The sequence below is a fragment of the Gigantopelta aegis genome, chromosome 2 (genome assembly GCF_016097555.1).
Source record: "Gigantopelta aegis isolate Gae_Host chromosome 2, Gae_host_genome, whole genome shotgun sequence".
Lineage (NCBI taxonomy): Eukaryota > Metazoa > Mollusca > Gastropoda > Neomphalida > Peltospiridae > Gigantopelta > Gigantopelta aegis.
In genome coordinates, this window is record NC_054700.1 from 43,602,139 (window position 1) to 43,629,680 (window position 27,542).

At 37.4% G+C, this 27,542-nt stretch overlaps 2 protein-coding genes across 4 annotated transcripts in view; one reads left to right on the forward strand and one right to left on the reverse strand.

The window, feature by feature from the left end:
- LOC121386026 overlaps window positions 1–13,637 on the reverse strand; it is a 54,717-nt gene extending 41,080 nt beyond the window's left edge. For all 3 annotated transcript variants that reach the window (XM_041516826.1, XM_041516838.1, XM_041516832.1), the window contains exons 1-5: window positions 13,557–13,637; window positions 12,413–12,604; window positions 4,995–5,018; window positions 3,834–4,049; window positions 466–521 (exon numbers count right to left, since the gene is read on the reverse strand). In XM_041516826.1, the coding sequence (XP_041372760.1) occupies window positions 466–521; window positions 3,834–4,049; window positions 4,995–5,018; window positions 12,413–12,506 (390 nt within the window). In that variant the 5' untranslated portion in view covers window positions 12,507–12,604; window positions 13,557–13,637. The remainder of the gene's footprint in view (window positions 1–465; window positions 522–3,833; window positions 4,050–4,994; window positions 5,019–12,412; window positions 12,605–13,556) is intronic.
- Window positions 13,638–13,690: 53 nt separating this feature from the next.
- On the forward strand, window positions 13,691–26,599 carry LOC121386047. The gene is made up of 6 exons (XM_041516849.1): window positions 13,691–13,819; window positions 16,219–16,323; window positions 18,152–18,253; window positions 20,744–20,869; window positions 21,714–22,178; window positions 23,637–26,599. Exons 2-6 carry the CDS (start codon window positions 16,236–16,238, stop codon window positions 23,738–23,740), a joined length of 885 nt encoding a protein of 294 aa, XP_041372783.1. The 5' UTR covers window positions 13,691–13,819; window positions 16,219–16,235; the 3' UTR covers window positions 23,741–26,599.
- Window positions 26,600–27,542: the final 943 nt, after the last annotated feature.

The window sequence follows — 27,542 nt, forward strand, 5'->3', positions numbered from 1 at the left end:
TCTAGAAGATGACTTTTAAAATATTTTAAAATTCAAAAATATCTCTTTATTAGTTTCAGAATTATTTGATCAAAACTCTAGGAGAAATTAGACTTAACTTTTGAATGTTTAAAATTTAATAACAATTCTAAAATTCTGAATTTGAAAAATTTCTCTCTATTACTTTGTTAAGGCTACCCTGAGAATAATTATACTAAATTTCAGAACTAATTGACAAAATGGATACATTTAACTTTTTATATACTTTATATAATTTACGGCCCTGATAAATTGATAATTTAGACATATATTGCTCAAAATGAATAAATTAATAAGTTAACAAACAAATGAATGAATGAATGAACATACAAATGAATGAATGAACAAACAAATGAATGAACGAACGAACGAACAAACAAACAAACGAACAAACAACTGAACAAACAAACAAACAAACAAATGAATGGATGGATGAATGAAACTTACCAATCGACGGTCTGCTTGATTGGTCAACGTGATTATCAATAAAGCTACCCAACAATCTGAAACATAATTTTATCATTGTCTAGTCTGATACATCTGCCCTCAATTGAATTTTAGGGTGGGACGTAACCCAGTGGTAAAGTGTTTGCTTGATGCACTGTCGGTCTAGGATCGATCCCCATCGGTGGACCCATTGGGCTATTTCTCGTTCCAGTCAGTGCAGCACGACTGGTATATCAAAGGCCGTGGTATGTGCTATCCTGTCTGTGGGATGGTGCATATAAAAGATCCCTTGCTGCCAATTGAAAAGAGTAGCCCATGAAGTGGCAACAGCGGGTTTCCTCTCTCAATATGTCTGATGCCATATAACCGTAAATTAAATGTTTTGTGTGCATCATTAAATAAAAACATTTCCTTCCTTCCTTAAACTGAATTTATTAAATTCATTGGACTGCAGATGTATCAGGCTATACATCATGATTATCATTCTTATTAAAGATACACACATCATATTTCAAGTCAACAAAATCAACTGAAATGGGCCCTTTAATATACTACTCAAAAGAATTTAAGGGTCAGACGATATTTTCGACATTATTTTCTGAATGTCAATTATATTAGCTAGACCATAATGTCACGCATGGTATTGTTCCATTTTGACGAAAGTGGGTCTAAGCAACCCATAAATGAATTAAAATCCACTGTCATTGACACTGTCGACTAGTTCTAATGGCGAAAACATGCTTACATTTGCATGTAAATTAGGGCGAAAGCGAAAGGTCTGCTAAGTGCCCACAACTTGCTTTTTCACATAGCGCTTCATTTGCACGCTTTGCACGTGTATTCCATGTTCCCAATGCTGAATTTCCGTATAATTGGAGCTTGTGTTCGTGTACGGTGCACACTCCAAATTCGACAATGGTACGACTTCAACTGACTATCGAAGATCGAGGAAGGGCTATTGCTTGGCTTCAGGATGGCAATACGCAAAAAAATGTTGCTCTGAGACTTGGTGTCAGTCAGAGTGTCGTTGGCCGACTGTGACAACGGTACCAAGCAACGAATTCTGTTCGAAATCGTCCACGTTCGGGAAGACCCCGAAGCACTACAAATAGAGAGGACCACTACATCACCAATATGGCTCTACGTCAACGCACAACCACTGCACGCCGATTACGTGACAATCTGCGGACTGCGACTGGAACTCGAGTGTCTGATCAAACCATACACAATCGTCTGAGAGCCAATAATCTACGCTGCCGTCGCCAGGCTGTTCGACCACCACTCCTACCACGTCACAGAACGGCCAGACATCACTGATGCACGCTTCATCTGCGGTGGCAACGTGTTCAGTGGGGTTGAATGATGTTCACTGATGAGTCCAGGTTTAGTCTCCAGTTCAACGACGGTCGGGTTCGTGTCTACAGACGTCCTGGGGAGCGCTTCGCTGACGTTAACGTTAGACAACGTCACCGGTTCGGTGGTGGCAGCGTCATGGTGTGGGGCGGCATCTCTATCCACCACAGGACCCCCCTCTATGTGGTGGATGGCAATCTGAATGGAATCCGCTATCTGAATGAGATTATCCGGCCGTTGGTTCTCCCAGGCCTTCAGCAGATTGGCGGCGGGGCAGTTCTGCAGGATGACAATGCCAGACCCCACCGCGCCAGGGTGGTAACGGACTTTCTCAGACAACAAGGTATCGCCAGGATGGATTGGCCAGCATATTCGCCTGACTTGGCCCCAATAGAGAACGCCTGGGACAAATTAGGCAGGAGAGTTCGGGATAATCATGCCCCTCCGGCCAACCTTCATGATCTGGGTCAACTTCTTATGGCAGAGTGGCAGGCCATTCCCCAAGAGTTCTTCAGACGTCTGATCAACAGCATGAGGCAACAATGTGTCGAGTGTATTCGCGCCAGGGGTGGATTCACACACTATTAAACGAATGTTCTAATGTGTAAAATCCATGTTTGACAACCTTCAACTTTGACAGCATGTCATGTGACTTTCTTATATACAGTGACGTTTATTTGTGGTTTTTTGTAAATATGGAACAATAAATAAAAAGTTTGGTGTAGTTTACATCATCAATCTAATACACTCTGAAACTTATTTGGTTATAAATTTTCGACCCTTAAATTCTTTTGAGTAGTATACAAATAAGATAGGGGTGTAGGATCTAGCTCGGTCGGTAAAGTGTTCAGGTTGAATGGTCAAATCCCCTCAGTGAACTCATTCTCAAATTGATTTTTTCCCCCCATCCCACTACTAGTATATCAAAGGCCATGGTATGTGCTGTTATACCACATTCATTTAATGTTAGGCTCAACTTCAGTCTATGAAGTGACTAGAGCTGGGCAGTATTGAAATTTGGGATTCGGTATCGATGTCAGCATTTTTGGGGTGATTTACCTCGGTATCGGTACAGTATTCAGTATTGACACAATACCAATACCGATATAAAGTAGTATTTCTGGTGTACCCAGCTTTAAATGCATGCTTGAGTTAAGTCTCACTCGCTAATTTCATCTAAATAAAATTAAATTGTTAGTGCTTTACTAAATGGCGGGAAACATTTTTTAATACCAAAATTTTTGTATTTTGAAATTTGCTCGGTACGATAAATCTGTATTGACATGATACCGACAGCAAATGGTATATATGGTATTCCGCCCAGCTCTAGATGTGACCCTCCTTATAAAGCAAATATAAAGCAGAATATCTGAAAAGTGTGGGGGGGGGCCCACATGCCCTCTTGCACCCCCACCCCCACCCCGCTTCCTACGCCAGTGACATATGTGCCTCACAATCAAGGCAGCTAAGACAATTGATCCTTTGACTCTCACACCTCAAGCAAACAACACTCGATCTACCACCTTTTTCATTATAATTATCATATAATTAATATATTTAAAAAAAGCTATGTGAGCAAACCCCCCCCCCAAAAAAATAAATAAAAACCCAACCAAAAATAATAACAACCCCCCCTAAAAACTCAATAAAAAAAAAAAAAAACTCCCAAATTTCACATAACCCTCCCCAAAGAAACAAACAAAACCAAAAACCCCCAACAAAAAAACAAAACAAAACATGTTACATACTAGCCTCGGTGATGTCGAGGTTAAGCCATCGGATATAAGGCTGGTAGATACTGGATTCACAGACCGGTACCGGCTCCCACCTAGAGTGAGTTTTAACGACTTAATGGATAGGTGTAAGACCACTACACTGTCTTCTCTCTCCCTAACCCACTGTCCTGAACAGACAGCCCAGATAGCTGAGGTGTGTGCCCAGCTAGGACAGCATGCCTGAACCTTTTACAATGGCTGTAAACTCAACCCACCCCTTTAATAAAAATGTATACTTACTGAACTCCACTGCTAGATAGTCTTCTTGAGACAAGAAGTGGTGATACACATCAAGGTCTGTTGATGTAGCCGTTATTCCACTGAACGTTTTGTTAGCAGTCGCAAGGACACCCGAGTTATGTGGTACAGGGGTATACGTATTCGGTTTGACCCAGTCATGTGTGATATTCACTACAGGTAGAAACACCCGACAGACGAATTCAGTAAACAACACTCCTGAAACGGAAAAGGAATTATAGGATATTAAACAAGCTTCCATTTTGTATCATGTTTATGACCCTCGTGAAATAATTTTCAGGTGTCATGAGCTTTAGCAAGTGACAATGAAAATTATTTCACAAGGGACAGAAACATGATATGAAATGGTAGCGAGCTTAATATCCTATTTAGTACCCACAATCGATTTTAATTTATATCACTAAATTTGTTTGGTTGACGTTCCTGTAAAGTTGTAGTGGGCCAATCGATGACATCATCATGTGACGTCGAAGTGTTACGTCCCACTTGGCGTTCTAGTGGAACGTATCACTTTGATATGTACCAAGATATTTTTAACCATATGGATAATAAGGGAAAATATGTTTAATGAAACCTTGAGCAACATTATTCTAAATTATGGCTATTTGGTGTTGAAGATAATTTAATGGTTATATAATGTCAATTGAGTCAAATATTAACCTGTTTGCATATCAATTTAAAAAAACAACCCCCCCCCCCCAAAAAAAAACCCCACCCAACCCAACCCCACCAAAACTTTAAAAAAAAAAAACACCACCAACATATTTAAACAGTATTTAATTTTTTTTAATGTCTCACAAAATTTTATAAAAATGTCCCAAATGCATTATTTGAGGTCAAATGTGTGTCTGTGTCTGTGTCTGTGTGTGCATGTGCATGTGTGCAAATACATGTGTGTGCATGTGTTTATGTGTTTGTACATGTGTGTGTGTGTTTGACAGTGTGTGCATGTGCATGTGTGTGAAAATTCATATATATGTATGCGTAAGTGAATTTGTGCATGTGTGTTTATGTGTATGCGACATGTGGTTGTGTGTGTGTGTGTGTGCTTGAGTTTGTGTGCACCACCCCCCCATAAAACCCCCAACAAAAACCCCCATTAAAAACCAAGACAAACACAGGTATACATCAGATTTTACTTACCTCTTATTAAGGCGACCTTTTCCCCTAAAAAAACAACCAAAAACACAATATAATTAGACACAGGTATACAGTATCACCATACACACACACTCTGTGACGGAACATGCTCTTAAATTTGTTTCGCCTGTGGCGATTTTAATTGTGTTAGAGGGCCGTGTGCAGTTTATTGCACGTAGCCCAGGTGGGCAACTTGTTACGTAATACTTCGCGCGATCGGGCATTCCAATATGCACTTAGTCCAGCTGTGGAGGCCATGTGGCGAGTAGTTACGTAATACCTCTGCGAGTGCGGTTTTTACAACCGTGATTTGGCGACGATGGCGTCAGTAAGTCTGACGATCAGAGAGAAATAATACCGCTTGGTCGCGGTGGAAATATCAGATGATAGGGGGAGGTACCGCCTTGTACCCCCAGGCGAATTCTGATTTTATAATAAATAGCTAGTTTTTAGAGATATCGAGGAGAACAAAAAGGAACACTTCCCGGGAACGTTGTCCGTTTGGACTGGTAAATATTTTATTTCTGCTCTGTGTATAACCTTTATGTGATTGATGTGACTTTAAATATTTTAATACTGTATTATACCAATATTCTTTAGACAGTGTCTTCGGTCATCTGACGAAGTAAATCGTAGACTTTTTGTTCTAACATTATACGAGTATTTGGTAATATAAAGCTTAGCCAGTCATCCTAGAAGACCTAGGTAAACTGTAGGTTATTGTCTTTATTGTGATAGGTACCAGTATTAATTCTGTGTTACAAGGTTACTGAATGAGTAGTTAGGGTTAATTAAAAATTAACCCGTTAGGAATAGAGCTGTAATTCCTTTATTAATTAAGTTCCCCAAGAAGCGTTTCTCAATTATCACACGTGTGGGTGTTGTGTCACGGTGAAGTGATTCGCATATTGTGTAACTAGACACCTAGAGATTAACTAATTAAGTGATCAGTTCTGGGTTGTTATTATTGTTGTTATTAATTAACTACTATGGCTGTACATTTGTCAGCGTAGGTTAATACAGATTCCAAAGTGTATTGTGTTTTGTTGTGTTTCTAAGGAGCTAAACGTGCTATAATAATATATACTTTATATAAGATCGTATCTCTGATCATACCTAGACGAGCCATACTAGGGTTTAACCGCCTGTTACAGAGAGATCTAATAGATATACAGTTAGGAGAGATATTTTGATAATCGTGTTTTATTCAGTTACGGGAATTATAGAATCCCCGTGACACACACACACAACACAAAAAAACCCACCACTAAATACTACTATGTATTGTTGCCAAGTGTACAAACTGCTATTTTGTTTTAAAACCTGGGTTTTTTTTCAAGTCTTGTTTTTTTACATATTGAAACATATATAGATAAAATATTTCTGTCATTCCTGGGTGGGGGGAGGGAGGGGGGAAGCTCCTCCCACTAAACACAAAGATGTAAAAATGTTTTGCTAATTAAAGTTAGTTTTGATTAACGACACCACTAGAGCACATGGATTTCTTAATTATCAGCTATTGAATGTCAAACATTTTGTAATTTTTACATACATGTAGTCTTAGGGATAGTGCAAGGCGCACATTAAGTGAATATTGATTATATTCCACACACTTCCTATGCCTTACTCTCACTATTAGAGAGGAAACATGCTACATTTTTCCATTAGCAGCATGGGATCTTTTAGTCTGAACGGATGTTGAACTTAATGTGCGCCCTGTACTGCACTAGTATGGATCTTTTATATCATATATGCACCATCCCACTGGCAGTATAGCACATTTGATATATACTGGGGTACCACGATATCGTGGTACATAACTATTTGGAAGAAATAAAGAAATGTACTAACATACTAATTGTACTAATAATAAACGTGCTAACAGGGGGCGTTGCGCGTGCTAAACCGCAAAAATGTAAATGCCAATATATCGTGGAATCCGCGATATCGTGAGCAAGGAGTACATCAATTATGGTGCACGGACTGGCACGAGAAATAGCCCAATAGGCCCACTGACGGGGATCGAACCTAGACCCACCGCGCATCATACACGCGCTTTACCACTTGGCTAAATCCCGCTACCTAAATAAAGAAAAATATGGCTGGTGTCCTCTCCCCCCCCCCCACCCCATATACACTATTTAGATACTAATAACGAGTTACGAGGATTTACGAATTATCTGTCAGCACTTGCGAGGTCAGGTCAAGTCATAGGGCTTTACGTGCACATTCAGAGCAAGCTGTTGTAACGCACGCCTGTCCTGGGCACAAGATCCGACCTCGGTCGGCTTTTCTGTCCAGGACAGCACTTTCGATCATAAGTTACATTTATGTACATGTATATGAATGAAAGGGAAGTTCCGGTCGTGGAGAACAACCAACCAAACGTCGTTATTTTTAAGGCAACCAATCGGTGGCTGCAGAAGCACTAATATTATACCCTGTTTCTTGGAGCCTATATGGTATTATAGGTGAACCAGTCTCGGTGACCATAAGCATTCGGTTCTAAAGCATATCAATATTTATAAACAGACAGTTGTTATTCAAATAGCTACCTTTGTATTAATATTTCTACGCTTCAAATGAGCACTAAACTGGCCGCACGTGCGTCAAAAACTGTAGCATGCATCGGCAGTAAATATATTGTTAACTACGTAACCTGTTTCGGTGAGTGAAACGTTTAGTGGTATAATTTACAGCAAAAACTTTCCAAAACAAAACTTTCCAATGTTTTATCAAAATATGTATGTTGTTCAACAAAATATGATTGTACTTATAATAATAATAAAAAAAAATTTTAATATTTTAAGGCAAATTGCAAAATGGAGTGGGGCTAGTGGGGGGACTTAGTCCACCCCTTTTTTCGCCAGTTATTATTTCGGGACTTTAAAATGTCTTATAATGCTAATACGGAAACCTGACGATAGAACAACCATAAAAATTATCCCCCGCACTTTGAAAATCCGTCCTACGGGCCTGCAAAACATAGTCATTCTAATGTTTTCAGTACAATCACTATACAGCAAATCAAACAAATTATGTCATTATTCAAGAAATAAATCATACCAACTACTTCATTATTCAAAAGAGTTAACTCTTAATCCTTTTTAATGCAGGATTTTCAATAGGTCTATTTTTAAAAATAAAATTTAAATAGCCTTTATTGGAAATGAAAACATACGTAGGTGACGTAGGTCTAATGTAATTTTCCAATATTTGACTACAACTTGGTAATAGATTTTTGGTATGATTTTAACTTTTCTTTATGATAAAGTTAACCTTTAACACTTAAAAAGGAAAGGTTAGTATATAGTTTCTAATTACTGCGTTCAGTATTTGGAAAAAACAACATTTCCACGCATGCGCGGTTCGACATTTTCAATTTTTAAAACAACTACATGATAAAATATATGTAGCTGAACTATGCACAGTGGACGAACATTTTGTTTAATAGATTGTAAAATATCAATTTTAATCATTTCCTCCATTTTAAGTCAATTTGTACGAGTCAAGTGGGCCCGGTATCGGTAATTTTAAGAAATACACAAAAATGACTCATAGTCGGTCCCACAGGGAACGCCTTTTTTCATACTATGAAATTTACTACATGTTATTTATTTCTGGGCCGATTGTTTTGTAAATTGGACACAAAAATAGTATTTATTTTGGATTTCCAAAACACTTTTACGATAGAACAACGTACGTCAAACCAAACTGAAATTATTAACAAAAACACTTGTAGAATGAGACGGACTATAGTAAACTTAATGGTTTTAGGGGTTTGTAAAGTTTTGTATTTAGATACTTACTTGTTTGAACTTTATTGTTAATGGAAATGTTCACTAACTGTGAAAAAACCCTCACAAATGAAGGAAGGAAGGAAATGTTTTATTTAACGACGCACTCAACACATTTTATTTACGGTTATATGGCGTCGGACATATAGTTAAGGACCACACAGATATTGAGGGAGGAGACCAGCTGTCGCCACTTCATGGGCTACTCTTTTCGATTAACAGCAAGGGATCTGTTGTATGCCCCATCCCATTGACAGGATAGCACGTACCACGGCCTTTGATGTACCATTTGTGGTGTCACAAATGAACGACAAGCAGACGACAACAAATCGGATAACCAAGCATAACGCAGTTAGGAACGTTGACGATATACTCTTTACATTCCAACAAAAACATTTATTTTACCCAAAGTGCCATTATGCAACTATAATGCTGCACAAGTCCCTTTAATTTTCAAATCGTCTCAAAAATATGCAAAGCGAGGAAAACGGCATCTTATTAAAACGCATTGTCATTGGTGTTACTAATGGTCATTTGTGTTACTGTGTACCTGGTAACACCAATGGCAGGTAACACCAATGGCAAATAAGTAAATAATTAATTCATGCTCTCTAAAGAAACAGTTGAGAAAACTGAAGAAGTGCATGTTGTAGCAGACATATGATGTCTATAATAACATACAAAAAGTTTCTTATAATTATTAACCATTACATAAAGACGAATAACACCAATGGCTGTGAATAAACATACTTTTATATTTTGACAACTCATTCATGACATTTAAAGATAATTATTCACATTTATTCATATGTCTGTTGTTTTTGACAAATAAGTTTGATGGCCGATATCTACCGGTGGAATGTTTCATCCAGAGAGCATTTAGTTTCTTTTGTTTTCTCATAAGTATATACAGTAACACCAATGACATAAAAATTCAGGGACAAGCTTATATTGACCACCATCTTTTGAATACGGAAAATATTTTCAAGATTCCTTCTTCAGTGAGTAAGTCAGCCATCAGTACGTATTACATTAAAGTTAGTTAGTGTTATGTCTTCTATTATATATTTTAACAGTGCATGTTATATATAGTGTTATGCTAGGGACAGGTAACACCAATGACATTTTACACTAATTTCGAATAAAATCTCTATCAAAGCTGATTACCAGAGACAAAAAAATGCTATGACATGATGATATTATTAATAAGGTATAGTTAAAGACAACAAATTTAGTTTTCTATATATAAATAAAAAAAGAAATTGTGCAGGGACATAAAAGTGACACTTTATGTAGAATGACCCTTTAACGTTATTTTTATGAAAATGTCTGTGATTGTGACAGACATTTATTACTTTCCCCAGGTAAAAGTCAACGACGTCAGAAATCTTCAAATGTACATAATGTTGTGCACAAATGTATAGTCTGTATATAACGGTCACTCAAGGGACCTAGCAAAAATGACCGTTATGGACAGGTGGCTGTTATATACAGGTAAAGAAAAACACATATACAATAGTTTACTATAAAAAACCCGACTACTAAACAGGAATATATAAAGTATCAACAATATAAAGTTAGAGAAAAACATAATTTTTATTACGGTACATAAAAAATATTATTCAAAGCATAAATTTGATACGTTTTTTTGAAAGTCACTCTATTATACACCTTTTGAACAATTCATTTATCTTTGATTGCTTTCCACTGTATTCTGTTACCTATTAAACTAATGCACGACACGCAAAAGGTTGCAGGTAAGAAATCATTATACATTAATTAAAGGGCCAGTTTGCCAATGTGTCATGGTTAAACAAACATCGTGGCATACTGTCGGAACCGGTCTCGGTGGCGCAGTGGTTAAGCTACAGGCTGGTAGGTACAGGGTTCGCAGCCCGGCCGGTACCGGCTCAAACCCAGAGAAAGTTCTTAAGGGCTCAGTGGTAGGTGTAAGGCCACCACACCCTCTTCTCTCTCACTAACCAACTAACAACTAACCCACTGTCCTGGACAGACAACCCAGATAGCTGAGGTGTGTGCCCAGGACAGCGTGCTTAAACCTTAATTGAATATAAGCACGAAAATAAGTTGGAACTGCTTGTCTGATTAGCAGCAAACACACACCTTGGAATACTCTTAAAGGGACATTCCGGAGTTTGCTTCAATTTTTAAGATGTTATCGACTAACAAAGACTTTTTAACGATTGTAATTACATATCAAATATGTTTTTCTGCATAACATAACGTGTTTCTGATCGTTCTAATATTTGGTTAAATTTCATTTTATTTCCTAATATATATTTTTTTCCGTACGTACGAAATTATTTGAAGACAAAATCTAGTTTGGGCTTCTTACAAATATTAAGAGGACCAAAAACTCATTGAATATACAGACACTGATATTCTAAACAAGAAAATATATTTAATATGTAAGTTTAATCATAGAAATATTTTATTAGTCGGAAACATCTTACAAAATGTAGCAAACTCAGGAATGTCCCTTTAATTAGTGTTTCACTATAGGCTTTCACTAAGGCAATTTTCGCATATACTACACGTTCAAAGGCCATAACTCAAAATGACAAAATGGGTAAATCGCCCGAAAGAATCCTTGGCCTGTAAACATGATAAAGCTATATATACAAAATTTTATCTAAAAAAAAAAAAAAAGTCCGGAAAACTACATTTGTGTCAGACGAACAAACGGATAGACAGAAGGACGGGGGTGAAACCTATATAGTCCCCTCCGGTTGGATCGGTAGGGGACTAATAAGTAAGTAAGTAAGTAAGTAGGTACCGTAGGTAAGTAAGTAAGTAAGTAAGTAAGTAAGTAACCAACCAACTAAATACATTTGGGAGGGGGAGAGGTACTGGGACTTTATTTTAGTTGCTTAGTTCATTGATGACGTAGGTCTATTTTTAATGCAGTCAGCTTTTATTTTCCGAGGAAAGGAAATTCCTCGGGAACCGAAGTCACGAGTTTGGAAACAATAGCCAATAAGTTTCCGGGAAAGGACGATTCCTCGGGAACCGAAGTCACGTGTCTGGAAACAAGCAGTATAGCCAATAATAAGTTACAACTGCTAACTGCGAAGTTAAATATATAATCATTTAGAATAGATCATCAGTACAGTGTACGGTAGATTGAAATTCATATTGCTATTGACACCCCCCACCCCTCCCCCAAATCACATATTTTCCAACCACCTTTTATATTGTTCAATCCTGTTGAAAGTTTCAAATAGAAAGGATTGGAACATGCAAGTACACAGATCATTTTGTTCAACAATCAAATCAATAAAAGTAATAATAATAATAATAATAATAATAATAATAATAATATTATTATTATTATTATTATTATTATTATTATTATTATTATTATTATTATTATTATTACTAGTAGTAGTAGTAGTATTTGTGGTGGTGGTGGTAGTAGTTGTAGTAGTAATAGTAACTAGTAGTAGTAGTATTTGTGGTGGTGGTGATGGTGGTGGTGGTAGTAGTAGTAGTAGTAATAGTAGGCCTAGTAGCAGCAGTAGTAGTAGTAAGAAGAAGAAAGAAGAAAAAAAAGAAAGAAAAACAAGTAGAAACTTTGAATAAATTTTTAAAAAGTCAACTTACGATTTGTGATATAACTCCCTATTTCAATCGAAACACAATTAATTATAATTGTGCTAAGATAGAAAATCAAATCCATGGTTTTTCTGGTAAACATGATAGCTGAATGTCAGTGAATGACAACAACGTGCGCCACTAGCCAGACTGAGACATGTACACGTACATTTGGATATACATGTACTTGTTGGTCAAATCCTGAAATGAAGAATCACAAGTTATTCAACAAAAGTAAACCGAGGCACGTTCAGGAGACCGAGCGTTTAGATAAATGTGATGTGATAGAAGATGATGGTACCAGTCAAATAGTTCGCGAACGCTCGGCCTCCTGAACGCGCGTCAATTTACCTATAGGCCTAGTGTTACTATAAAAGAATGGTATTCCCATTTTTTATAAATAACATTTAAGTGGCATCTCATTGGCCGTTAACAATCGACCTCGTTAGACCCCGGCAAGTCCATGCCCGTACCTGACGGTAGTACCAGAGGGTGGGGTGGGGGTAGGAGGGGGCGGAGAGGGGTATGGTTTGTCAGTTTCATCCCCAGAAGAAAAGAAAAAAGAAGAAAAAAAAGTGCCTTTTAGGTTCAAAAATTATATGTTTGTCTACCGACCTGGAGATGGCCTAGCTTCTATTACTGTGCCCCGATTCTTTTTGTACTGCCCTCCCCCTTCCCCACATATTTTAGGCTAGGTACGGCCTGAATTAATGGCATTTCGTTTGAAGCGACTGCTGAGGAAATATTGTTATATCTGATTAAACTTCGGTGTTTTAGTATTAAACCGCAAGAAATAAAATAGTTGTTTTATTTTATTATATATATATGTTTGACTAAGAAATGTAACAATTAAGTTTTATAAAGAAAAGAAGGAGAAAAATAGCACATTGATTAATTAATCATCGGCTACTGGATGTCAAACATTTGGTAATTGTGACTCGTTGTCAACAGAGGAAACCCGCTAGGCTACATTTTTTCTAATTCAGCCAGAAATACAGAAAAGGACATACCACGGCCTTTGACGTTTTAAAAAGAAGATAGGCTCGAGTTTGCGGGTGCACGTATTGGTTTTCGGTTAAGGTGGTTTTTTGCCCCCTCCCCCCATATAACATCATGACAACAACAACAACCACAACAACAACAGCATGCTTACCGTTATTTTCCAGCAAGGCCTTCTACAAAAACGTTTTAAATTTTAAAGAAAACGTTTGTACAGAGTATAGAACGTTCAATCAAGTATGCGTTGGCGCTATAAATAGCTGTATGGGAATTTTGATTTCCCCGAGAAATGGGATTTTTCGCTTACTGCTGGCGTTAAACATAGCTAACTGAAATAAATTTCCGGATTTTCCGGGCGCCATTTTTCTTTCACGAAAGACGTTACATTATTGCGCTGTTTGAAAAACAGGATTGCCAGTAAGTATTTTTATGATTAAAAGCGTTGATTCTTTTCATTTTAATTTGATTTGTGTGTTTATTTTACTATACGCAGACCCACTGAGCCATTAAAAATCGATGTTGGGAGAGGGGCACAGTCTCTTGAGGGTGGTGGTGGTGGGGGGGACGCACAAGCCAAATTTTAAAATCTTTATGTACATTTTATGTACGGTTATATGGCGTCGGACATATTATGGTTAAGGACCACACATACAGAGAGAGTTATCTTTTATTTGCACCACCCCACAGACAGGATAGCACATACCACGGCCTTTGATATACCAGTTGTGCTGCACTGGATGAACAATAAATAGCCCAATGGGCCCACCGACGGGGATCGATCCTAGACCGACCGCGCATCAAGCGAGCGCTTTACCACTGGGCTACGTCCCGCCCCCTTATAATAGGACACAAACAACTGAGGGACCCCCCACCCCCCCACCCCACCCCCCAACACACACACACACGGTGTCTACGGGCCTACCACACACTTTTGCAAATATAGACTGAGATGGAATTTTAATAGTCAAACATAGCTGTCCATTGCATCCTCCTCCCTGTCGAAAATTAAATTTAATATATACAACCCCCCTCGTTAATAGTATCTTCTCTCAGTACTTTAACTTTATATTTAGCCCTGTGTTTAGGATTGTAACGTGCAAAATTTTCGTCCAACTAGCAGGAAAATAAGGTGGGTTTTTTTTACGGTGTACTATTTAAATGAATTTATGTGAAATGGAAGGAAGGAAGGAAATGTTTTATTTAACGACGCACTCGACACATTTTATTTACGGTTATATGGCGTCGGACATATGGTTAAGGACCACACGGATATTGAGGGAGGAAACCTGCTGTCGCCACTTATGGGCTACTCTTTTCGATTAGCAGTAAGGGATCTTTTATATGCACCATCCCATAGACAGGATAGCACATACCACGGCCTTTGATGTACCAGTCGTGGTGTTATGTGAAATGATGCAAAATAGGATTAATTGTACCGGAAGTTCAGCATTCTCATTTCTAAATAACTTTTATCTAAAACAAAGATGAATCTGAGAAAAAAAGAAGAAATTAGTTCATTAAGCTCAAACTTCAGAAATGGAAAACAAGCCAAACTTAAAGCAAACAATAATGTATTTTAAAATACGTAATATATGCTTCCGATTATACACATAAGCTCATGCATTATTTCGATCAATAAATTAAACCAATAGCTGTAATGGATCTTACCATTGATAAATATCTCAGCGTGTATAATAATTTCGCTCGTTGTTTTCAAATAGATTAAAATTTATCTTCAGATTTAACATGCGATCTATTCTACAAACACACGAAACCAATCTAGTTATGTACAGCTGTCACGTGATTGGTTGTTACTTATGTGGCACTATAAAAAGCATGAGACGTTGACTCTATAAATACACGGTTTTCCCATATATTGTTACTATAAAAAGTTTATTGTTTATATTTTGTAATTTGATTCATTTTCTTAAAACGGACACACGGAAAGAGAAAAGCTTTTTAATCGTTCCGACAAAAAGTGAGTAATCAAATACATGTATTAGCAGTTTAGGAAGGATAGGAGACAATAAAAACGTTAGTTTTGTTTAACGACACCACTAGAGCACATTGATTTATAAATCATCGGCTATTGGATGTCAAACATATTGTCATTTTGACACAGTCATAGAGAGGAAACCCGCTACATTTTTCCATTAGTAGTAAGGGATCTTTTATATTCACCTTCCCACAGACAAGATAGAACATACCGCGGCCTTTGATATACCATTCGTGGTGCACTGGCTGAAACGAGAAATAGCCTAATGGGCCCACAGACGGGGATCGACCCCAAAACGACCGCGCATCAAGCTAGCGCTTTACCACTGGGCTACGTCCCATCCCAGTAGGTCCTGAGGAGACAAAGACAGAAAGAAAAGAGAATTATACACCTTAAGATTGTGTGTGTGTGTGTGTGTGTGTGTCTGTCTGTGTGTGTGTGTGTGTGTCTGTGTGTGTGTGTGTGTGTGTGCGTGTGTGTCTGTGTGTGTGTGTGTGTGTGTGTGTGCATGTGTGTACGCGAGTCTATTTCTCTCTGTGTGTGTGTGTGTGCGAGCGCGCGCGCGTTTCTTTATGTATACACACGCACATATATGTGTATGCCGGTGTGTGCGTACTGTGTGTGTGTGTGTGTGTGTGTGTGTGTGTGTGTGCGCGCACGCGCGCGCGCATGTCTGTTAGTGAAGTACATAATATTGGCACTAATATTAATGCATGGAAAATCGAATGATGAACTTTCAGTATGCGGGGGTGGGGAGGGGAAAGAGGAGGATATGAAAACTGGGTGGAAAAAATCCATTACCTATTTTCTTCCGTTTCAGATAGACGTTATCAAGTCATGTTTCGACATGGAGTGTGCAGTTTGATTGTACTGTTGGCAATTCCTACTTCAGAATGTGCGACGCCTAGCAAGAACACGCGGTCAGGTAAACGTACTGGAGATCATTCATTATGTTTAGTTAATTTTCCTGCTAAAACCAAACAAAAATTCAAGCAAGATGTCCACGCACACACTTCATCTGTGTGACCTAAAGTTCTGTCCAGATCTGCCGGTAATGCTTAACGGTGTGTGTGTGTGTGTGTGTGTGTGTGTGTGTGTGTGTGTGTGCGTATGATAGAGAGAGTGTGTGTGAGAGAGGGGGGAGAGGTGAGAAAGAGGAGGGAGAGGATACAGAAATGAAGAGCATTTCAGACACAAATTAATGAATGAATGAATGTTTAATGACACCCCAGCACGAAAAATACATCGGCTATTGGGTGTCAAACTATGGTAAATGCAACAAAAAAATGTAATGATCAACATCAATATAAAAATTCAACAGTTCAATTAAAACACAGTGTAAAGAACTGTGCAATAAATACAAATATCACAGATATATAAAATTAAAATTTAGAATAAAAGTCCGTATCACGTAAAAATTGTAAAACGTAGAACCGAAATGATTCCATCACATTTCTCTCACCAAAAATATATTTTCCAGTTTCTTTGAGATGAGGACACTCCACCAAAATGTGGCGTACAGTCAGAGTACACTGACAGCGCTCACACTGAGGTGGAGGATCCTTCTTCAAAATAAATGAATGGGTCAAATAGGTATGACCGATGCGGGCACGACACAAGACTACCTCATCCTTCCTGCACTGTCTATAGGAGGACTGCCACTCTCCCAAGACTGGCTTGATAGCATGAAGTTTGTTCGCAACCGCACCGTCCCAATCATGTTGCCAAGTCGAAAAGATAAATTTGTTGATACATTATTTAAAATCAGTATAAGGTACACCAACCCCGGCATGAGGCAAATCCAAAGCAGACTTGGCAGCTAAATCTGCCTTTGCATTACCCTTGATGCCAATATGGCTGGGTACTCAACAAAATACAATGTCTTTATTGGCAATAAATAAAAAGAATGAATGAATGAATGAATGAATGAATGTTTAATGACACCCCAGCACGAAAAATACATCGGCTATTGGGTGTCAAACTATGGTAAATGGAGAAAAAAAAAAATTGATGATCAACATCAATATAAAAATTCATGATTTAAATAAAAAGTGTAAAGAACTGTGCAAAAATACAAATATCACAGATAGATACTGACTTTTACTCAAAATTTCAATTTGTGCTGTATTGGCCATTCTCATTTTCCATATGCGGCAAGGGATCTGTTATACGCACCATCCCACAGACAGGATAGCACATATCACAGTCTTTGGTATACCAGTCGTGGTGCACTGCTTGGGACGAGAAAAACCAAATCAGAAAATAGATCCACTGAGATGATTCGATCCTACGACGCAAGCAAGCAGCTCAGGCGAGAGCTCTATCGACTAAGCTAGGTCGCGCCATTAAAAGAAAGATACTTGTTTGTCTTTGTGTGGAGTCAGGGCGGGACGTAGCCCAGTGGTAAAGCGCTCGCTTGATGCGCGGTCGGTTTGGGATCGATCCCCGTCGGTGGGCCCATTGGGCTATTTCTCGTTCCAGCCAGTGCACCACGACTGGTATATTAAAGACCGTGGTATGCACTATCCTGTCTGTGAGATGGTACATATAAAAGATCCCTTGCTACTAATGGAAAAAATATAGCGGGTTTCCTCTCTACGACTGTGTCAAAATGACCATATGTTTGAAATTAAATAGCCGATGATTAATAAATCAATGTGCTCTAATGGTGTCGTTAAACAAAAAAAAAAAAAAAAAAATGGAACCAGTCGAGAATATTCTTTAAGAGTTTCATTATTATTGTTATTTTTCAGATGATGCTACAATGCAACTTTTTCTCACCAACTTATTTGGTGAAATGTGGGGATACTACTTGAGCGGGATTTTCACAGCACCGGGCCCCGTTGTTCTACACGGTAAGTGAAGGTGTTTTCTTCAAAATGAGATGGATGTACCGACCTACAGCCTAAATAACCATCAACATGCCATCGACTAGTATCCTAGATAGATATTCATCATTACTGACTTCTTCAAACAATAAAACGTTTGCAGACGTCCCATGAAACGTAGGCATTGGCGGACCCAGAGGGGGATCATAGGGGTCATACACCCCCTCCCGCCCCGCCCGATTAAAGTGGCCTTTTTATTAGCTTAAAAAATTCATCATACACAATATACAACACTAAATTGTCCGGAAAATGTGTATCTGAACATCTTTACTTCAAAATATTACGGGGAGGATACCCCCTCCCCCTCCCACACATCCCTACCCTCAACAGATATCGCTCCCTTTGGGTACTCGACTTCTTTGCCTTCGACATATTCAATTTTCCCTTTTTAAAATTTTGGGACCCCGCTTTGCAAAATCCTTGATCCGCCTCAGGTAGACATCTTAATGTAAGACCACCACTGTGTTATGAAAAACAAACAAACAAATTAAACAAACAAACAAACAAACAAACAAACAAACACAACAAAACTAGATGCAAACAGAACTTCTCGTCCCACAGAGACATTATTCGGAGAGACTGCCATTCTAAGATGTTTTTGACTAAGAGTCATATTAACGGCTATGATTATATAGTAAACTCATTTTGTTGTTATTTTTTAAAAGTTTTAAACAAAATTAGTTACAATTTATACAAAATGCCCATGAAACAACAATTTGATATAGCAAAGTTCAATATTTGCATTAGCAAAACAGTAATATGTAATTTTAGCCGTTATAATGTTGAAAACTTAAAAAATAAAATAATAATAAATTTCTTTTCTTGCTCACACCAGATACTAAATACAATTATACAATAAAAGGTACCAAAATATTAAAACAAAAATATATATTAAAAAGTTTGAATCCCATTATTTGTTGTATATGTTGAATCCCATTATTTGTTATTAATGTTAGTCTTTATCATAAACAATTTAAAGTATATAAATATTCATTGTGACGGAACATGCTCTTATGTTTTTTTCGCCTGTGGCGATATTAATTGTTTTAGAGGGCCGTGTGCAGTCCCAATATGCACTTAGACTAGGTGGGCACTTTGTTACGTAATACCTCCGCGCGACCGTACCCTCTATTACACACCCAGACCAGGTGTTGGGGGCCATGTGGCCAGTAGTTACGTAATACCTCCGCGAGTTCTGTTTTACGACCTTGTTTTCCGAGCGGGTGGCGTCAGCTAGTCTGACCATCTAAGAAACAATGTCGTCTTGGTCTCTGTGGAAAATTCACATGATAGGGGGAGGACCGCGATGTGCCCCCAGGCGATATTCGGTTTTGTAATAAATAGCTAGGATTTAGATTTATCGGGGAGAAACATATTGGAAGGCTTCCAGGGAACGTTAGTCCGTTTGGACTGGTAAATATATTATTTCTGCTCTGTTGTATAACCGTGATGTGATTGATGTGACTTTAAATATTTTAATACTGTATTATACCAATATTATTTAGACAGTGTTTCCGGTAACTGACGAAGTAAAATTGTAGGCTTCACTGTTCTAAAAATATAAAGCTTAGCCGGTCATCCTAGAGGACCTAGGTAAACTGTATGTTAGTGTCTTTATTGTGATAGGTACCAGTATTAATTCTGTATTACAAGGTTACTGAATGAGTAGTTAAAGGTTAATTAAAAATTAACCAGTTAGGAATAGAGTTGTAATTCCTTTATTAATTAAGTTCCCCTGGAAGCGTTTCTCAATTATCACACGTGTGTATGTTGTATCACCATGAAGTGATTAGAATATTGTGTAAACTAGACACCTAGTGATTAACTAATTAAGAGATTAGTTCCGGGTTGTTATTATTATTGTTGTTGTAAGTAATTAACTGCGGCAAAAATATTTGTCAGCGTAAGGTTAATACAGATTCCAAAGTGTATTGTGTTTTGTTGTGTTTTCTAGTGAACTAACGTGCTACATTATATATACTTTATATAAGATCGTATCTCTGATATACCTAGAGCCCAGCCACTCGGGTATTGGACTGCCCGATACAGAGAGATCTAATACATATACAGTTAGGAGAGATATTTGGATAATCGTGTTTTATTCAGTTACGGGTATTATAGGATCCCCGTGAAATTCATATTTCTTTTGTATATTTCAATATGTTTATTGAAAAAAGCATTAGAAAAAGCCCTTATATATTAGCGTGTATTTATGTAGGCTTAAATAAATACCTTACATTTCATTTAGAGTTTTAGACTGAATAAAACTTCAAACCAACTAAAGCTAATGTTGTATTTAAAGGGAATTATTTGTGTTTCATACAGCTAAAGAACCGTGTAAATTGTGGAATTATTTGTGTTTCATACAGCTAAAGAACCGTGTAAATTCGGGAATTATTTGTGTTTCATACAGCTAAAGAACCGTGTAAATTCGGGAATTATTTGTGTTTCATATAGCTAAAGAACCGTGTAAATTCGGGCCGCGGCTGCCTGTCCAATGTCCTGCACGTCACGTGGAAACAAGACAAACACACGAGACGACCAAATCTTCAGAAGAAATCAGTTTTACGAAACTAATTTCAAGTATGTCTGAGGACTGTCAGTCAGTCAGTCCGTCCGTCAATCTGTCAGTCTGTCCCCCCGTCTGTCTATCTATCTATCTATCTATCTATCTATCTATCTATCTATCTATCTATCTGTTTCTGTCTCTCTCCCCCACTCTCTCATTATATATATCTGTCACTGTCTGTGTGTGTGTGTCTCTCTGTCTCTCTCTCGTTATATATATCTGTCACTTTGTCTGTCTGTCTGTCTGTCTGTCTGTCTGTATCTCTCTCTCTCTCTCTCTCTCTCTCTCTCTCTCTCTCTCTCTCTCTCTCTCTCTCTCTCTATATATATATATATATATATATATATATACACACATACATGTATCTATCTATCTATCTATCTATCTATCTATCTATCTATCTATCTATATATATATATATATATATATATATATATATATATATATATATATATCTATCTATCTATCTATCTATCTATATCTATCTATCTATCTATCTATCTATCTATCTATATATATATATATATATATATATATATGTGTGTGTGTGTGTGTGTGTGTGTGTGTGTGTGTGTGTATATATCTATCTATATATATATATATATATATATATATATATATATATATCTATATCTATATCTATATATCTATATCTATATCTATCTATCTATCTATCTATCTATCTATCTATCTATCTATCTATCTATCTATATATATATATATATATATTAGTCTGTCTGTCCGTCTGTTTATCTGACCAGATATATGTCTGTCTGTCTGTCTGTGTCTGTCTGTTTATCTATCTATAATACTCGTTACATAAATTGAAAGCTATTTTAACAATTACGTTCATTGCAGTGATATTATGCTTCGGAATGTTTGGACTGATGGTGTCACTTCCCGAACTGGTAGGAATTCACAAAAAGGAACTTTGTGATTCTGACACAGACATTCCAGAAATATGTAAACATGTGGAAAACTCTCCCAAAAAACGTTCAAACGATACACTTCTATCTGCTTTAATTTGCCCAAATGGTGTACCCTCAAATTGCCCAAATAGTGTACCTGTATGCTCTTCGGAAAATCAGCTTGGTATTCCAGAGTTGGAATATATAAAGTCAGACTCAGTTTTATGCAATGGAAACACTGCGATCTATGAAATCCTACTTCAGAATGACTCCGGCCAAACACTAGTTAATCACAGCGGCTCCAGCGACGTACCTCAGAAAACGACCCCCAAAAAGCCCAACAACAGAACTTTCTACGTAATTGAATGGACCGCCAACACAAAAGATAGACCAAGGAAAAAATGTGTGTTTAAAGGTTTGTATTTTCTTTCATAAACCTTATAATGGTTATTAAAAACAAAAAAACAAAATAATTATGGGGGGGGGGGGGGCGGCCCCCCTGGCCACCCCCCCTGCTACGGGCCTGAATATATTAAATAAATTAATTAGGTGCCCCTTTTGATGTTGCATCCTCTTCTTAGAATAATCATGTAGCCATCTGTGACGGAACATGCTCTTAATTTTGTTTTCGCCTGTGGCGATATTAATTGTTTTAGAGGGCCGTGTGCAGTTCTCAATACACACCCTGATCAGGTGCGGAGGCCATGTGGCCAGTAGTTACGTAATACCTCCGCGAGTGCGGTTTTTACGACCGACTAGGCGACAGTGAGTCTGGCCATCTAAGAGAAAATTGCCGTCATGGTCGCTGTGGAAATATTACTTGATAGGGGGAGGGCCGCGATGTACCCCCAGGCGATATTCGGATTTTTATGATAAATAGCTAGGGTTTTAGAGATATCAGGGAGAAACATAGGAAGGCTCCCAGGGATCGCTGTCCGTCCGGACTGGTAAATATTTTATTTCTGCTCTGTGTATAACCTTGATGTGATTGATGTGACTTTAAATATTTTAATACTGTATTATACCAATATTATTTAGACGGTGCTGCCGGTCATCTGACGCAGTAAACTGTAGGCTCACTGTTCTATATATATAAAGCTTAACCAGTCATCCTAGAGGGCCTAGGTAAACTGTAGGTTAGTGTCTTTATTGTGATAGGTACCAGTATTAATTCTGTGTTACAAGGTTACTGAATGAGTAGTTAAGGGTTAATTAAAAATTAACCAGTTAGGAATAGAGTTGTCATTCCTTTATTAATTAAGTTCCCTGGAAGCGTTTCTCAATTATCACACGTGTGCGTGTTGTATCACGGTGAAGTGATTAGAATATTGTGTAAACTAGACACCTAGTGATTAACTAATTAAGTGATCAGTTCTGGGTTGTTATTATTTGTTGTTGTTAATTAACTACTGCGGCAGTACATTTGTCAGCGTAGGTTAATACAGATTCCAAAGTGTATTGTGTTTTTGTTGTGTTTTCTAGTGAACTAAACGTGCTATATTACATATACTTTATATAAGATCTTATCTCTGATCATACCTAGACGAGCCACACGCGGGTTGAACTGCCCGTTACAGAGAGATCTAATAGATATACAGTTGGGAGAGATATTTGGATAATCGTGTTTCATTCAGTTACGGGTATTATAGGATCCCCGTGACACCATCCATGAACAATCAATTAGAAAATAATTGTTTTTAAAGTGTTTTCTTGATTTCTCGTCATCATAAAAATTACATAATAAGTTATTTCAGACAATATACATTGACACATTAGTCCAATTATACAAGTTTTTAAATTATTGGTTTGTGATAAATTACAATGTATGTTTTTAATTGTACATTAAAAACATTTTTCTCTCTGTCCTTTTCAGTTGATGTATCTAATAAGTTTTTACGTCTTGGCAAAAGACAGCTGAGAAATCATCGAAGCGAACTGTTTTGTATCGTGCAACCAAAGTTAATTCGAATGGAATAACACGTGACAACCCCTTCATCGGAGGTTGATGTATACGATTAATTAAAGTAAAATATATACTTATATTTGTGTCACGCTTTTTACGTGCATCAGAATCGGAATGTATTGAATGTATTTAGATTGCTTACTATAACTATACGTTATAACAAACATTGCGGCAATGTATCACTAGTTTAGTAGATCAGAAAAAGACAATACATTTTATCATAATAGCTGAATTTATTAATTGTTTATTCTATCACTGGAACCAGACCATGAGAATGTTATTTTTTTCTGATTCATAACGATGTGTTTACTTTATGAATATACTATAGAATAAAAGACTGTTCCAAAACATGTTTTGTTTTAGCGTATTATAGTTTTAGTTAAGTAATCTTAGATAACGGCCATCTTGAATTTTAGCATGATCGTGATGTTTAAATATATGTAGTCATCGTCCGACATATTTATTATGTGGGACAAAACATCAACAAAGTAGACACTTTAACTGTTTTAAAATGTATGGCAGTTTTCATATTTCACTCTATACAGTGGCAGCTATCTTGAATTTAGTTCACTTGGCCCTGATTTACGAAGTGATGTTAGCGCTAAGATCACCGTAAGTACATACTGAAGTTATGCATTTAAGGTGATCTTAGCGCAAAGATCGCTTCATAAAACGGTGCCCTAGACTTTTACGAACATTTTCGCCAGGTACAGAATATATAGAAGCTATTTATTTTGTAACAAAATTAATTTGAAGTCAATAAGATAAAAGTAGTTATTCCTTAGGGAGACGTGGTAAACATTTTATGCATCCAGGAAGAATAGCTAAGGAATCTGCCTTCCCCCCATTTCAGATTATATCAGGTTTTCCGCAAACAAACACAATCCCAATAACCCTACTGGATATGGAATTGTATATTTGTATTGAAAAAAATATGGCGACTGTAACTTTGATATTTCACACCCATTACTATGTGGATATTTTCCACCTTTGGTGAAACATTCAGGCTCATAGGTCAAATATATGGTTAAAACAACAAAAGATTAAAAATTGTAAGTAAAAACAATGCAACGCTCATTGCACTTATTGTTCTCCTGTCTGAGAGAGAGAGCTGACTGAGAGCGCAAAGCAAAGTTTCAAGATGGCTGGGGTGAGGGTGGGGGTGTGGGTATGCTGAAATGCAATTTCCTGCAATCTACATGCAAAATTCATTTCTGTCTTAATTTAAGATTTACTACCAATAATATTTTTGATTCAGAATTATTGGGGGGGGGGGGGAGAGGAAATAGAGCCCCCTCTAGCCCCCCTGTTCCGCCGTGCCTGAATACACTAAAATAATATAATATAGAATGTTTAAAGTAACAGAAGCCGTAACATATTCATAGCCATTACGAATCTTCCATGATTAGCATATTCAATACCAAATCTCTGCACAAGACTAATTCTAAAATATATTATAACAGCCGTTAGGCTAGGCAGCCATGACAGGAAGAAACCCGTCAACACCTACGTATTTAACCGGAACATAATTGAAATGGGGTGCTGTCAGGTTTCATCTTGTAGTGTGTGTATTAGTGGTTACTATGCGAAATGTTGTTATCTGCGAACTGGTAAACGATCAATGTAAAACGTATGATTATTGTCGTAATAGACTGGGAATCGTAGCCATCATTCCATGTTTTCGCTATATAGTTAGCTCTGGCTGAGAGAGCGATCTGATCATCATAACCGTCTAACTCTAGAACGGCAGAGTACTCAGGTCTACTTGACCACGATGTATGGTTCCACTTCGTATGTTGGAGATGTAGGCCTACAGACGTCAAAAACCTAACTTAAATACAACTGCCATAAACAATGAGATGCCTAAATGCAAATACGGAGTTAGAACAATATTTTAAGTAACCAATTTTAAGTGTTTTATAGAAATATTTCTCTAATTATTTTGAAGCGAATTTTAAAGGAACGTCGGTAGTTATGTTACTCTTGAGTACAAATAGCTTATTATCGTTTAGTTTGGTCTATATTTAATAAACAGGAAATTAAGTTATTCACTTCCGGGTATGTTAAACTGCGCACCAAGGTGAAATAGTTTGACATGAGAAAATACGGCAGACAACGTGTGCCAGTGAAAAATCTCATAGTAGCTGTTGTCGTTGGTCTTGCGTGTGGTGCGTATGTGTGGAAGCCAATCTTTGAAAACCTGCAAAAGAAGGCAGCAGAGAGCGAAACGTCTTCAAACCCAGGCCTTGCAGTAGCGGACAAGTGACATCGTGTAATACGGCTGCAAAAAGTCTACACATAAAATGATACCTGTGTAATACACCAGATTGAAAAAGTCTGCAAAGACTCTACTTCCAGTATCTGAAACATTGTCAATCTTGGAGAAAGTATAAGAAAGATCCTGAAAGATTTATCAAACGAATATTTTCGTCTTTTTGATACTGTTTCATATTTAAACTTATTTAGGTATAAAGTAAAACAATTGCAATACAGCATTTTATTATGTCAAGTAATGCCACTAAATCGGCATTATGGCGAAGAGGTGCGGCAACCGTTTTGGGCGCATTGACTGCCTTCGGATGTTATTTCATCATTTATAGACCATACAAATATCGCAGAGACATGCAAGCCTTTGAGGCTGAAGCCAGATATTTGTTCAACAAACAACAGCAAGACCAAGGAAATATTGATCGCTCTAAAGTGATGGATGGTGGTGGTGTGTCTTGACAAACAATATACATTTTATATTTACTTTGTCACTTAGTTTAGGTAGCCTACCTGTGTCTGTGGTGTTCATTTCAGTTGACAAGTTTTGTTTACCATGGAATGTATTTTCTTATATCAATGGTATTAAATGTAGTGTTCATTTGTCATTTGGTGGTGTGTTTTTTTGCTTTTAAACCTAAATGTGCAAGATCAGTAAAGAGCATTTAGATGTGTTGACAGCAAACGTCGCATCAAATACATGTAGCTCGAGTGTCCTCTAGCCCTGCCGTTGGTTTAGGGCTAGAGGGCAGTCTAGTATAGATGTTACAGGATGGAGAAAAGTGGACAACCAAATGCTTGCCAGCTACTGTGTATTAAAGAATCTACCCCTGCAATTATGAAAATGTCGACAGCAAAAAACAACATGCCATTGAAACAAAAAAGAATATAGTCCCAAGGCAAAAAAGTACATAGAGAATTAACATCCCATTTTTTCCTAAATCTAATGCCACAGACCTTTAGCTGGATTATTCTCAGGTTTAATCATATTAAACTTCCATGTTGGTCTTTGCATGAGCAAAATCAAGGCGAGCTGTATATCGCTCTCCTGAAATGGTGCTAGGCAAGAATCGCATGTTTCAAATAAAATGTTAGTTTTGTTTTGTTTAATGACACCACTTGAGCACATTGATTTATTGATCATCGACTATTGGATGTCACAAACATTTGATAATTCTGACACGTAGTAGTACATCAGAGGAAACCTACTACACTTTTCATTAGCAGAAAGGATCTTCTATATGCATTTTCCCACAGACCAGAAAGCACATACCACAGCATTTTACCAGTTGGTACGATAAAAAACCCAATCAACTGAATGGATCCACCAAAGTGGTTCGACACAAGCACCTAGAGTGAGCACTCGACCAACTGAGCTAAATCCCACCCATACACAAAAACCCAGGACACCTGCACATGCGTGAAACTGCATTACATGTATAATACTCTTCTGCTGGGCTAGCAGAAAGCGTGTAGAAGGAAGGAAATGTTTTATTATTTAACAACGCACTCGACACATTTTATTTACGGTTATATGGTTAAGGACCACAG